This window comes from Parambassis ranga, chromosome 17, assembly GCF_900634625.1.
Source record: "Parambassis ranga chromosome 17, fParRan2.1, whole genome shotgun sequence".
In the NCBI taxonomy this organism is placed as follows: Eukaryota; Metazoa; Chordata; class Actinopteri; family Ambassidae; genus Parambassis; species Parambassis ranga.
The window spans coordinates 7,649,366-7,662,089 of record NC_041037.1 but is presented as its reverse complement, the minus strand read 5'-3'; the positions used below and the strand labels follow the sequence as shown (position 1 = coordinate 7,662,089).

At 39.3% G+C, this 12,724-nt stretch overlaps 3 protein-coding genes across 6 annotated transcripts in view; 2 read left to right on the top strand and 1 right to left on the bottom strand.

The window, feature by feature from the left end:
• Positions 1-21: 21 nt before the first annotated feature.
• znf830 (zinc finger protein 830) lies at positions 22-1,693 on the top strand. The gene has a single exon (XM_028427281.1). The coding sequence runs from the start codon at positions 92-94 to the stop codon at positions 1,112-1,114; it is 1,023 nt and encodes a 340-aa protein (XP_028283082.1). The 5' UTR covers positions 22-91; the 3' UTR covers positions 1,115-1,693.
• efcab14 (EF-hand calcium binding domain 14) lies at positions 1,340-7,046 on the bottom strand. Of its 2 annotated transcripts, none has more exons than XM_028427279.1 (9): positions 6,313-7,046; positions 5,707-5,855; positions 5,431-5,576; positions 5,112-5,210; positions 4,926-5,033; positions 3,637-3,789; positions 3,446-3,548; positions 3,237-3,371; positions 1,340-2,862 (listed from the first exon to the last, which is right to left on the bottom strand). In XM_028427279.1, exons 1-9 carry the CDS (start codon positions 6,486-6,488, stop codon positions 2,684-2,686), a joined length of 1,248 nt encoding a protein of 415 aa, XP_028283080.1. In that variant the 5' UTR covers positions 6,489-7,046; the 3' UTR covers positions 1,340-2,683. The 2 variants fall into 2 exon arrangements, with proteins under 2 accessions (XP_028283080.1, XP_028283081.1); XM_028427280.1 differs by having other exon boundaries at positions 3,237-3,368.
• adgrl2b.1 (adhesion G protein-coupled receptor L2b, tandem duplicate 1) overlaps positions 7,009-12,724 on the top strand; it is a 115,607-nt gene continuing 109,891 nt past the window's right edge. For all 3 annotated transcript variants that reach the window (XM_028427273.1, XM_028427271.1, XM_028427274.1), the window contains exons 1-2: positions 7,009-7,148; positions 7,666-7,741. The gene's annotated coding sequence lies outside the window, so the exon portion shown is untranslated. The remainder of the gene's footprint in view (positions 7,149-7,665; positions 7,742-12,724) is intronic.

Here is a 12,724-nt window from a genome sequence, read left to right as displayed (position 1 = left end):
AGAACGTGACTTGCCGCCGTTTAAGTCATCTTTATGAGACGCAGCTCATCGGGAAGCAAGAAGCTAGCTGGCTAACGTGCTGTTTACAAAAATGGCAACGTCCAAGAAAGGGAAGAAAACTGTAAATCAAGAAGAACTCCGTCGCTTGATGAGGGAGAAACAAAGACAATCATCAGACAAGAAGCGCGTCGAATCTCCCTTTGCAAAATATAATAGTCTGGGGCACCTCAGCTGTGTCCTGTGCAATGTGCAGGTGAAGTCTGAGCTGCTGTGGCCAACTCACATTCTTGGAAAGCAGCATAAAGAAAAGGTTGCTGAGCTGAAGGAAGCCAAAAGTCAACCAGTGATACCACAGTGTCAACCAGTAAAAAGGAAAATGCCGGACGACGAGGACGTTCCCGGAAAAAAGACGAAACCAGCACCGGTTGCAGGTCAATCTGCGTCAGAAATGTCAGAAGATGTCTTTGTGAAGCCAGCAGCAGTTTCTAGTCAAAAGTCTGCAGGTCTTAGTCTGTTGGCTGGAGTTTATGATGATGATGATGACAACGAAGAAGACGCAGAGGAGGCAGGAACCACAGACTCCCATACACAGAATGCTGAAACTGCTGGGCTACCAGCTGACTTCTTTGACAGCTCCATCCCATCCACGCCTGCCATCTCCCACTCAGGATCCATCCTCAAAGCAGATGTGCAGGAAAAGAGTAGTGAAAAGAAAGACAACACAGCCGAGGCGCTTCCTGAGGGCTTCTTTGACGATCCAGTAAGAGATGCCAAAGTGCGCAATGTTGACGCACCCAAGGATCAAATGGATAAAGAGTGGGAAGAGTTTCAAAAGGAGATACGGCAGGTGAACACAAAATCTGAGGCCATCGTCGCAGAGGAAGACGAGGAGGGGCGCATTGAACGTCAGATAGACGAAATTGATGAACAAATTGCGTGTTACAAGAGGGTGGAGCTGCTGAGAGACAAGCGGGACATGGTGAAAACCAAGCCTCCATCAAGAAAGAAGGAACAAATGGAGACTGATGGCAGCAATGAGGAGGAGGAGGAGGATGAAGAGGAGTTGCTGGGACTTTTGTCCAGAGACTGGAGGGCTAAAGGGGCTCTGGCATAACTGTCTCAAAATCAAAGCCATGTATGACTGACCTGACATTATGGGGACATTTCTTTGTACACCTTGTCATCAGTCTGAGAATTGTAAATAAGTTTAAGAGATCATCATCATTGCATGTGTTTTTGTATGTTTCAGACAGACCTGGACATGATTGCAGCATTGTAGTAAAAAAATAAATGTCACACAAGGAGTTTCTCAGTTCGTTATTTGAAAGAACAGAACTCAAACCTTTAACTGTGTTTATTCATTGGTGCTCAAACAAAAACACATTCATAAAATCTCTCATGTACAGTAGCAGCATGGACCCAAAATCTTTGTTATGATGGCCAAAGCTGTTACATGTTTAAGCTCAAGTAACCATTGTCCTGCAAAAACAACAAGTCGGCTATATCAAATGTATAAATTATGTGTACATGTTACATGAAAAGCAACATGCAAAGCACAGAAGAATTATTTCAAAATGTTGAGATTAACACCCAAAAGAAGTTTTTAACCAACCGGACCTCCTTCAAAAGATACTTGTTTGAGAATATATTTTTTTTTACAGAGCACAACTAAGTTTGACAAATCTGTTTTCTGTAAATACATCAATATTAGGCCATTAAACTGGATCAAGTAAAAGAGTGATGGTCAGTGCTTCTTATACTACCTGTTAACATGTTTGTGAGCTAGGTGCAACTTCTGTCCACTGCAATTCTAATACAAGCCATTTCTAAGCCACTTCCATTATTGCTACATATGCCTTACGAGTTACCACTTCAAAATTCTTTCAGAGTAATTCAAAAATGATCATAGCCCTTCATCTGCAGAACATCAAGAAAAACATACAAATAAACAATAAACTACAGATAAATGTACAGGTACACAACCCCAGCTATTTGAAGATAAACAAGGAAAAACACTGAACAGTAAGAGGAATCAAACTTTAGATCAAGCTTAGAAAAAAAAGCATACAAAAGTGTCAACTCTAATGCTCACTGTGTCTCTGATAAGTTAGGAAACCGTCTAAAAACAAAACCAAAGACCATAGTAGTCATTTGTAAACATTCATTAAATTCTATCTCAAGTCCTATAAGTTAAGGTTTAGATCAAGTGTACCTTGTGTTGATGAAGGACATATGCAGACTTTGAGTGATGCTAATATACAAAAATGTTACATTAAAATATAACAGGAGGTCAAAAAGCAGGCATATGAACAGCAACTGTTAAAGTGAGGTTAAAGAATAAGTGTTGTTATTTTGAAAACAACAACACTTATCTTGCATGATTTATTCACTTAAACAGACTCAAGGAATAAGCTAAAATAAGAGCTGAATATTTTAGGTACACATACTCGTATGGATTACTGTTAAAATGTAAAGGAACGCTTTGTGGCTGAGGTTATGTTAAAATGGACCAGAGGAAGGAGTGATTGGGGGGGCATGCCAGTGCCACTTTTTTTCCACAATCAGTATGATAAATATTCAGTTCATCAAAGTGCAGCAATTACAGAAAAGGGCCTGGAAATCCCAAACCCGCTAGACCCTGCTGGGTGTTCAATACTGTTCACTGCTAGCAGCATTGACGTGCTCACAGACCAACAGCAGCTCTCAGCTCCATCAGGGAGTACCTCTGGTCCCCGTCATTGTCAAAGCACTCCATGACATGATTGCTGGGTGTTGATGCTCCGAATACTTTACTCAGGTCTCGGTGGGTCAATCCCAGTGAATTGTGTCCAATGCCTGCCTGCTGGAAGATATCTTCTAAGACTGTGAAGAAAACAATTTCAATTGGTATCATATTTTAAAAATACAATGTATTTGTTTTTTTGTCTGGTTAAATAAGTGGTCTCTTAGATTATCTTAGGATTAAAAACAGGAAGCAACTAGCTTGTCAATAGGAAACAAAATTCATTTGTCAGCACCTTTAAAGCTCATTGATGAGCACATGGCACCTGTTCTGTGAAATCAATGCATAAACATCTAAAACAAGTCTTAAAAAAACAGATTATGTGCTGAATTATTTGTTTTTTTTATTATTTGAAGAATAAACTCTAAGTCTTATTGTGTTTGTTACTGTGTGAGTATTTCACAAAATGTCAAACTATTGCTTTAATGGATGCAGAAATGTAAAACATGTGCACCTTTCAGAGAAGTGACGCCAGGCAGGGACACCCTCTCTGGACAGTTTGTCACCGCATTTCTTTTAGAGCGGTTTGGAGTTAAGAAACGAGGACGTCTGCTCCTTTGTGCCTCTGTCATCGGTGTGGATATCTCTGCTAAAGAAGAGTGTAGAATAAATATTAATATGCAACCCAAGGGGAAGGATAAACTGGCTTATCCCTGGCCGTACCTTGCACAACCCCGGGTGATGCTTTGGTTGTAGCAGCTTCTTCATGGGTCTCGGTTGCTGTATCCTGACTGCTGTTTACCAGCGGAGCTGCTGCGTCATTGCTCTGAAACAGAAAGTAGATATTAATATGTAAAACTTCCTGAAGCGTACTTGTATTCTGCCACAAAAATGTAAAGCTTCTTGCTAGTCACCATTTGTTTTGACCCATTCTCTAATGAGGCCACTCTTTGATGAAGATCTGCCACTGTAGAGAGGAGGATGTGGATCTGCTCATCAGTCCATGTGTGATGCTGCTCCTCTGTCTTGTTAACCTCACTCATGGCTCGTCTTAGGTCTGTTATGTCCTATAAGAAAAAGGTAAAATAAATACATGTAAATCACATTAATAGGGAGGAAAAGTGCTCTGGTAGCCTTGCTTGCTATGCAGCATATAAGTGTAATTACAGGCCACATAATTACTGAGGTCACGGTATAATATATCCAAGTTTTTTTTGCAATTATGTGCTGGGCCTCTCTTCCCATCCTGTTGTCCTTATAAAATATAAAGTAGAAAAGACATTCCGCAGTCGTCTCAGATGTTTGACCTACTTTTTACTCTGCAAACTAAAGCATCTACGCTCCTAAAATAGATTGGCACTTCATGTATTATGAATGAAAAACTCAAGGCATGGATCCAAGAGATGACAGGACCTTCTTAACCCAACGACTCCTTCAATGCAAGCCTGACAAGAACTGCAAAAGCATTAAGTGTGTGCGTGGGCAAACAAATAAACGAATTAATTAGGCGGTGGCAAAGTTCGACACAGCTTCTAGTTTGGATTAACACTTTAATGTTAATGGAATCATCTTGGACATATGTAGGGAGTTTTGCTTCAATTCCATGTGAGACAAATGTGTGGCTGCAGTTGGGAATGTATAAAAGCACACTGTCTCCTGGTGTGTCAAATTATTTAGATAATTCACTCAAGCACCTAAAAGCATGCGCTTCTAACTGGTTTTATGTACACATCTGTCTCCATACATATATTCATGGGTGTGGGTGAGAAAATCAGCCTCCAGCAGTATTTGCTGTGAGAACAGAGATGTAAATAAAAAAGACAAGCTGTCAAATATGTGAACAAGTGAATAAGTGAAACCCAACATCAGCCGTGCCCATGTGAAATACTGGTGCTTGGATTCCTGCTCTATTTATGAGAAACACTGCATCTCGTGTTTCTTTTATGATGTTTGTAAGATGCCCAAAACACTGTATTAAACCTTAAACAGTTGGAAATACATGGCTGTGAAAGGAAAGGTTATTCTCACTGACAACATGCATATTTACTGGAGGTGGAAAACATATTGATGATTCATTCTGAGGTACACACCAACTAGTAATAGTACACAAAAAGGTATGGTAAATATGTTACAGTAAGAATGTTGTCGTACCAACTGCCGGCTATTCAGGGTTAAAATAAACAGGTACTGGTTTTAAATTTACCATTGTCTTCTTCAACTCTTCATCTTTCTTCTTATTTTCAAGAGCAGCCTGCATAGTCGTCACATCGTGCTGTACGCTTGTTAGTGTGCTGCCAATTGTTGCAACACTCTGGAAAAGAAACATATCAGCGAGGTCAGTTAAGAAACTAAAAACAACCGTCCTTTTATTCCACTATGTTTTTTTTACCTTTTGAAGCTCTTCAACTGTTGTGGGAAGACTGATTAAATCAGCAGCAGACTTCAAATTGGCCTTTAAATGGTTTACAGCAGAGTCCAGCACATTGATCTGTAGGGGTAAAATGACAAAAACCAATCAGTCACATCTGGGGGATTAAGTTTCCATCCTACTATCCATGTCTTATTTGTTTAGGTGCACCAAGCCAGAGCAAAGTACATCACTGTAAACATGGTATCTATGTTTGCAAGTTACACCCTTGTGGTATTTTTTTTTATTATTTTATAGGGATTCTCACCTGTCAACAGCTTGTCATAAGGAGACTACTGACCTTTCTGTTTATTTCGGTGAGGTTAGTCCAGAGTTTGTTCAACCCTTTGTCCCCATTCTCAATGTCATCAAGTTTTCTCTCTTTGTTTTTCAAGTCTTCACTTAGTTTTGGTATTTCACTTGAAGACGCCTTCTGGCTGGATTCCACTGTGACAAATAAACAGCAGTGATAAAATCAAACGAGTGTGATACTGTTTAACTGGCATACAACAGGTTAAAGAGTCCAAAGGGCAGTGGGGTTTTTATTACAATCATCACAAAGCCGTGAGAATCTTACTGCTGTGCAGCTTTTCTTTCAGTGAATCTAGATCTTCTTTCAGCGCGATCTGCATCCATATGAGCCCAGCACAGGCCATGACACAGGCGGCTAGTATAATGAACAGAAACAGTGGGTAGCACACATTGCAGCACTGCGTGTAGCTTCTTCTGTAAAGAGAAGAGACATGGTAATATTAGACATTACAACTGCACATCCCCTTTCATTATTAATGAAGGAGATATTTTCAGAAGGCTGCATGCAATGTCAGGGGAATTATAGGAATTACTTGTAACCATTTTTTTTTAAAAATATGAACCATATACCCATCATATACTCTATTTAAGCTGAAATATGACTAAAATCAAGCTTTAAAAAGACTCTAACTTCTTGTTTAATGCTTTCCTTAAAGCAGAAATAGAAGTACAAGTGAACTGATACTAAATATTCATATTAAAAAAACGTCAATAAGCCCACACAGATAATTAAATCTGATTTCCAGCTGCGGGTGCAAAATAAAAACTATAACTACATTTTGTCAACTAATTATGAACAGCATAATAATGACAGCGCAAAACTATTACTAAATTTAGACCACGCAACCACCCTATAAAACTGCTCACTCACTTTCCAAAGTTGACTCCACTGTTCAGGTTGTTGAAGTCGTCGTCGTCCGAGGTGGAGTCGGACTCTGAGTCCGGCGGCTCGGTTCGGAGGAGTCTGTGACCAGACCCCTTTTTGGTCTTCTTTCTCTTACTGTCTCCGAGTCCGATCAAGGCGTTCAGTTCCTTTCTCTTCTTCATCTTCTTCTGGGGCGTCAGCGAACCTGCCGAGCCCGATTTAAACCCGACTAAATCCAATGTTTTGTCCAGTTTGGTGAATGTTGTCGTTGATGTAGCAGCTAAGCTAACTCAACCTTCTCTTGCTAGCTTGAATTTCAACCACGAACGATGACAACGAACATAAACACATCGGCCTGTGCCGATTCGTTGCGTTGTTAACATGTACCCGATACACAAAAATGGTTAATAGCTGATCGGCATTAGATTACAACCTAACACGAGCTTCTGTAAAACAACTTTTTGTTTCTACAAGCTACCGGGCTTATCACGTATGTTAGCTAACTCGGCTAGCAACTGACACCTTGCTAACAGCGGCTGCTTCTCTAAGCTGTAGTCTCAGCAAGATTTAAAATGACATGTTTCGATGTCACTCATTTTCAAACCCCAGCAAAAAAGTCTTAAACTTAATTAATAAAACCTATCTATTATATAATGAAAATTCTGCAGCGCTCTGTTTCCTGGGATTTGTCCTGCTACTGCCTGTATTGTTTGGGCAGGGCGTCCAAGTAACCTCACAGCTGATTGGTGCAAAGAGCAGCTACAACTTCCTGTTACACGGAGCACAACACCAGCGGCTCCTGACTGACAGACACACCGCTGCCATTAAAAGTCATGAACAAGGTAAGCACAATTAGCAAAAGGAAAAAGAGGGAGGTTATGGTAAGGATTTCACAAATGTTTTCCATCTCTTTAATAGCCTATTTTACAATACACACACACACATACACATTTTCATATTGTGATGTGTTGGATTTTCTATGAAAGAATGAGTTATATGCATTACTGCAAGCAGTGATCAATTAGCATACAGTAAAATCAATAAATCTAGTTTATCTCATTTGACAGAAATCCATGCATTTCCTGATAACACAATTAATGTAGGCTATACAATAATATACCCCCAATTAACAATGGAAGCATTCATGCCCTGGTTCTTCTACAGTGATTTGGTGTTTTTTTTTATCATTATGAAATATCATAATGGTTATCATGATGAAATGAATATGAGTTATAGTCATGAGGACTGCAACAAATTGTACTGTGGTTTGTATATTAAAAACAACAACAATAAGTTAATGTATTAAATACATTCTATAAAACATTTTTTTGTTTGTTTGTTGGAATTCATCTCTTTCAGCATGGGGTCGTCCAGAAGTTCAGCTGACCTGGAGCGCTATTGGGCTGACCCAGCAAGACACATGGGCAGAGTAAAGGTATCGTCACCACAGAATGGCTTTTAGGTCTTTTTCAGTGAATACAGACTCCCACTGGTCTGTTCTTGGCATTGGAATATGTTCTTTTATGTGTCTGCCACCCCCTCCTATTCTGCCACAGTACAATGTTAATAACAGCTCTGACTTAAAAAAAAAGGAAAAAATCCCCACACTGGACGAATTTACAAACACACAAAGGAACTGAGATGCTCCTCAGCATCTCAGTATGAGTTTGATTATTGAGTTGCATGAGATGAGGCCTACTGCTGATGCTTTATTATCCTCAGAAAAGAATATCTCGAGGCAGTGCTTGTCACTTCACAATAATAGCACAATGCCACCCACAGAAACACAAAGCTAATATTATCATAGCCTCGCCACACTGATGTGCCTGCCCTGTTTTTTTTAAGTGCATTAACTGGGAGGCAGTTACTGTATTGTTTTGTATGCATCTGCTGTGAGTCCAACGGTGTCATGTAGATAGCAAGCAAAATTCAATCAGCTCTGAGAACACCTGGTGTGGGGACAAGCTTCATGCTGAGGGCATGCACAGAGCCCTGCCAGTATGAGGCTGCAAATCAAAGCGCCAGAGGTGTTTCATCTCTTCACTGGAGTCTGAGTTTTTTATCGGAGGTTAGGACTGAAAGGATGACACTTCAACTTATGGCTCTTCACATCTACAGCCACGAGGTAGGGGAGCATCAGGCATTAGAATCCCATGTCTCTGATTAATACAAAACACTTGTTTATGCACTTTGTTCACAGCAGTGTTACTCACATTCTCATCAGGAGTGAATCCTGCTGAAGCTGTTAGCCAGGGAGCTGCTTTGGGTGCTGACACAGAATGTAAATACTGGTGGCATGATAGAAAATACTGAATAGAATTGACTGCTAATTGAATGCTTTCATCTGACATGGCAGACTGTGTGAATACAGATTATCATCAGTTTGAAAGTGGGGCTGCTTTTAGAATACCAATTTCTCTCACTAGGCATTTTTTCTACATTTGTTTAGAATCTTGCAGCCATTATACTGGATGACTCAACCAGTATGTATGAGCATTTCATCATGAAATATAGGCTATGCTTCTCTGGCTGACAGTTAAAATGGGATCCACATGGTATTTAGAACTCTGACACATGCTCGGATTTATGAACCTGTTTTTTTTTTTCTGACAGCTTTCATTCGATGCCTTATCAGGAGTAAAACATATAATTTACTCTAAAGCACAAGCTTTACACTGCTCACTGTCAAACCTTTTGTTTCACTAAAATGAATATATATGTTTTTCTACATATCTTACACAGACCTCTGTTTAAATGCAGATTTTTTCCTGGTTGGACAATCAGCCAGTGACAAGAGGCATCACCTATAGCTACTATAGATCAGGTATCTGCAGTTTATTTAAATAGGCTGATTATTTGTTGAGGCTGGGGGGGAATCAGGCAGTAACAGTCAGCTCTCACAATGGAAGTGTTGAAAGTTGGGCAAGTGCAAGAATCTGACACATTTACAAGAGACAAACTGAACAGACAAACTTGCTGGCTATGATGAAAATGTGTCATCGCACACACAATGCACAATGCACAGACAGACCCACAACAAGCATTCAAACTAGAGCATGGAAGTAGGTGGCCTAGTCTGATTAATCTCGTTTATTTTTACATCTTGTCGACATTGGTGTGTGTGTGGTTGAAGTGGTGGAGAGATGGCTGCAGGATGTGACAAGGGTGAGCTGACAGTGTGTTCCTTATAGTGCAGCGCTCTGCTGATAAACCTTCAGTCCTGTCATCCATGCGTGACTCCTACATTGTTGCAGACCGTGTTTACACTTCACGGTATCAGCCAGATGGTTGTAATATTGGATGTATTTTGCTGATGCAGCTAAACAAGTTGTTGTCAGTCAGTGTAAAAGGAATAAACACTTCTTTTACTCAACATCACCTGAAGATGAAGCTGGTGTGTGTTGGCAGAGGAAAATATTCAGCCTGACCATTTGTCTGCGGTCTTCTCTGTCGTTTATGTCACAGCAGAAACCCAAAAAAATCATAAATAGGCAACATTTGGAATCAAAGTGACGATATATGGAGCAGAATTTCTGTATTTCTTCCATAGCTTTAACTTTGATTGTTGCTTATTAAGTCATGAATATTTAATGCTATAGAGACATACTTAAGATTTGAAGAGAAGCTTAAAGCTGCATTAAAAATAACTTCTGGCTGGACTCAATTAGTCTGCTTTTCTTATTATATAAATATTTATAATATGAATAAATTATTTAGACTGCTCGAGACTTCATTCTGTCTGATTTTTATTTTTTTCAAACAGTTTGCTTTGTGAAGTCCAAACAAATATCAACAACATATCCAGAACATGATACACTTGCTGCTGCAGATGAAACACACAAACACACACACAACACGATGACACCAGAGTTGTGACATGAGAGAGAAGCAGGGGGGAAAAAGTTGTCAAAGCTAAGAGGGATCATCCTACAGCACTTGCGTGACCCCCTTCATTCCACATGTCTTCTGTCAGTCAGCTTGGCCTGTCAGGCCCTCTGATAGTGTACAAAAGGAAATCAGCAGGGGGCAATGTTCTCACATCAAAGAACAGCAGAGGCGCAGCACTTGAGTGAAGGACAGCTGAGCTCAGAATCACTGAATCTAATGGCAGCAATGCAAATATTGTTCTTATCCTGCCCAGTGGTCTGCACAGTTGCGTGGTTATGTTGTATTATTGTCTGCAGAGGTCCTACAGTCACAGAGGGGACGTGTACATGTAAAATATTTTACACACTGCCTTAGCAATGGTAACATCAGCTGCCTACACACTCAGTCAGCTATGTTTAGGAAGCATTTGAGATTAGGTAGTAATAAATAATGCACTTTCAGTGTAAGAAAGCAAAAATGGGATGATGGGAATTCGATGTGTTTGCTGCTTTTTATTGTCCGTACATGTAAGAAGAAAACATGGAGGAACGTCATGATTTAGCAATAACTTATGCTTAACTATAGAAGCAACCACTGCAGTTATACAGCAAAGGTTTGCTATAATCTGAAATGGATGAAAGAGAATAGATTAATATATTAAGCAAATGAAAGGAGAGAGAGAAAAAAACAGAGGCAGTAAGAGTTTCTTTTATTCACTGTGCACTTATAATGCACTCAAATAATCGCAAACATGTTTATATAAATCCACATGTGACCCATCTCTGTCCTATCAGTGAAGTACTTTGTCCTGAGAGGTTCCTATGTTAATTAATGCAGAGTATAGAAATATCAGACATTTTAAATTCAGTGAGATTTAAGGATTGGTCTCACAGACAGACAGCCAAAGTTCTCTTTTTCAGTGTATTAGACCAGGATTAGTTTAATCCATGTCTGTGAAATAGGCCCTCCATTTTTCCTGGTAATGTCTTCAGTGCAGTAGGTATCTTTTGTTCTTTGCTCTCATTAGCCAAGGTAAAGGGGGGAAAAAAGAAATCATCTGTTCACACAAGTTTTTTGAGTGTAGACAAAGCAGAGTAAAAGAAAAAATAAACAAAATGCAAACAGATGAGAAGAAATGGGAAGGAACAGCTAAAGGAAACCAGAATAAATAGGGGTGAGGGAGGCCACATGAAGCATCTGAACGGGAAAGGATTCATTGAAGTTTTGCAGATTTGATTAAAACTGTTTACGTGAATGATTAAAGCATGACAGGGAGGGGAATTGATTTTATTGATGGTAGCTCGTCTGAAGCTCAGAAATGAGAACAACAATGCTAATTTTCCCCAACTGTTTTCACAAGGTGCAGCAAGATTTTTTATTTTTATTTTTTTTATTTTTCAGCTCTTGCACCCTCTCCCCCCTCCACCTCACAGAAACCCCTTCCAGTGCTTTCTGGGGCTAAATAGTGGTAAACAGAACACTGCTCTGGCCTAGATTTCTCTCACACAGCAGCTATTTTATTAAATACATCCAGCTTGCAGGAGACCAGACTCCCTTTACTGCAACTCATCTGTGACATGTTTATACTTGCTGCAGTTTTATTAATACTGCTAAATGTGGGTTGGCAGCGGTGCCTTTCATATTATTGTCCATATCTCATTTCTTATTTCACTTTACTTTTCTGGGGTTTTTACAAAACATTTACATATCCGTGGTTTTATATATCTACCAAGACAAACGCAGTTCTTTTTTTTTCTCCTCAAGGACAGGGAGTGTAATGTGACATCCTTTTCCCCCACACACTGTAATTTAAAAGTTGTATTGGCAGTTGTGTAAACTGCATGGCGTGTGTATGTGTGAGAGCAGTCTTTTTGAGTGTTACAACAGATGTGGCTTGTTTATACAGACAGAAAAGATGCAGTGCCGCTGTCTTCATTCTCGTAAAGTGATTTGATTTATAACTCGGAATAGTTTGAAGTGTAAGCCACAAGTTAGGGGGAAAAAGTCAAATTGACTTTAAACTCTGACTATTTTTTATTTGTGTATGTATTGTTACAGTATTTTTGAATAATCTTCTGTAGTTTGAGGTTTGGCACCCCTGGAAAAAAGACATACTCTTTTAATGACAGATATTTTTAATGCAACAGATTTGCTAATTGTAGTCAGAGTTATGAGTTTATTTTGATAAATCTTTTTTATTATACACTCATCATCTTTGATTTTATTAGTGCTACAGGTAGCAACGCTTCTGAGTTTTTATTATGGTTTAATAATTAGTAGAAAACTGGCATTAAACTTAATGTATAAGTAATGATGATGGATGTCTGTCAGTATATTATATTAAATTAGCCACTTTACAGGGGTCATATTTCTTATGTCCACATAAGTGTGAACTTCACAAGGCAGTGAAAGCGTGTTCAGAAATGTGCGCATGTGTTTGTAATGTACAGTATATGTATATATATCATCTAATTGCGTTGATTTCCGCCTCCCCCTTTTCTAAAGACCCATTATCCTCCTTTATTAATTCTAACATTAAAAAAAGTGCGAG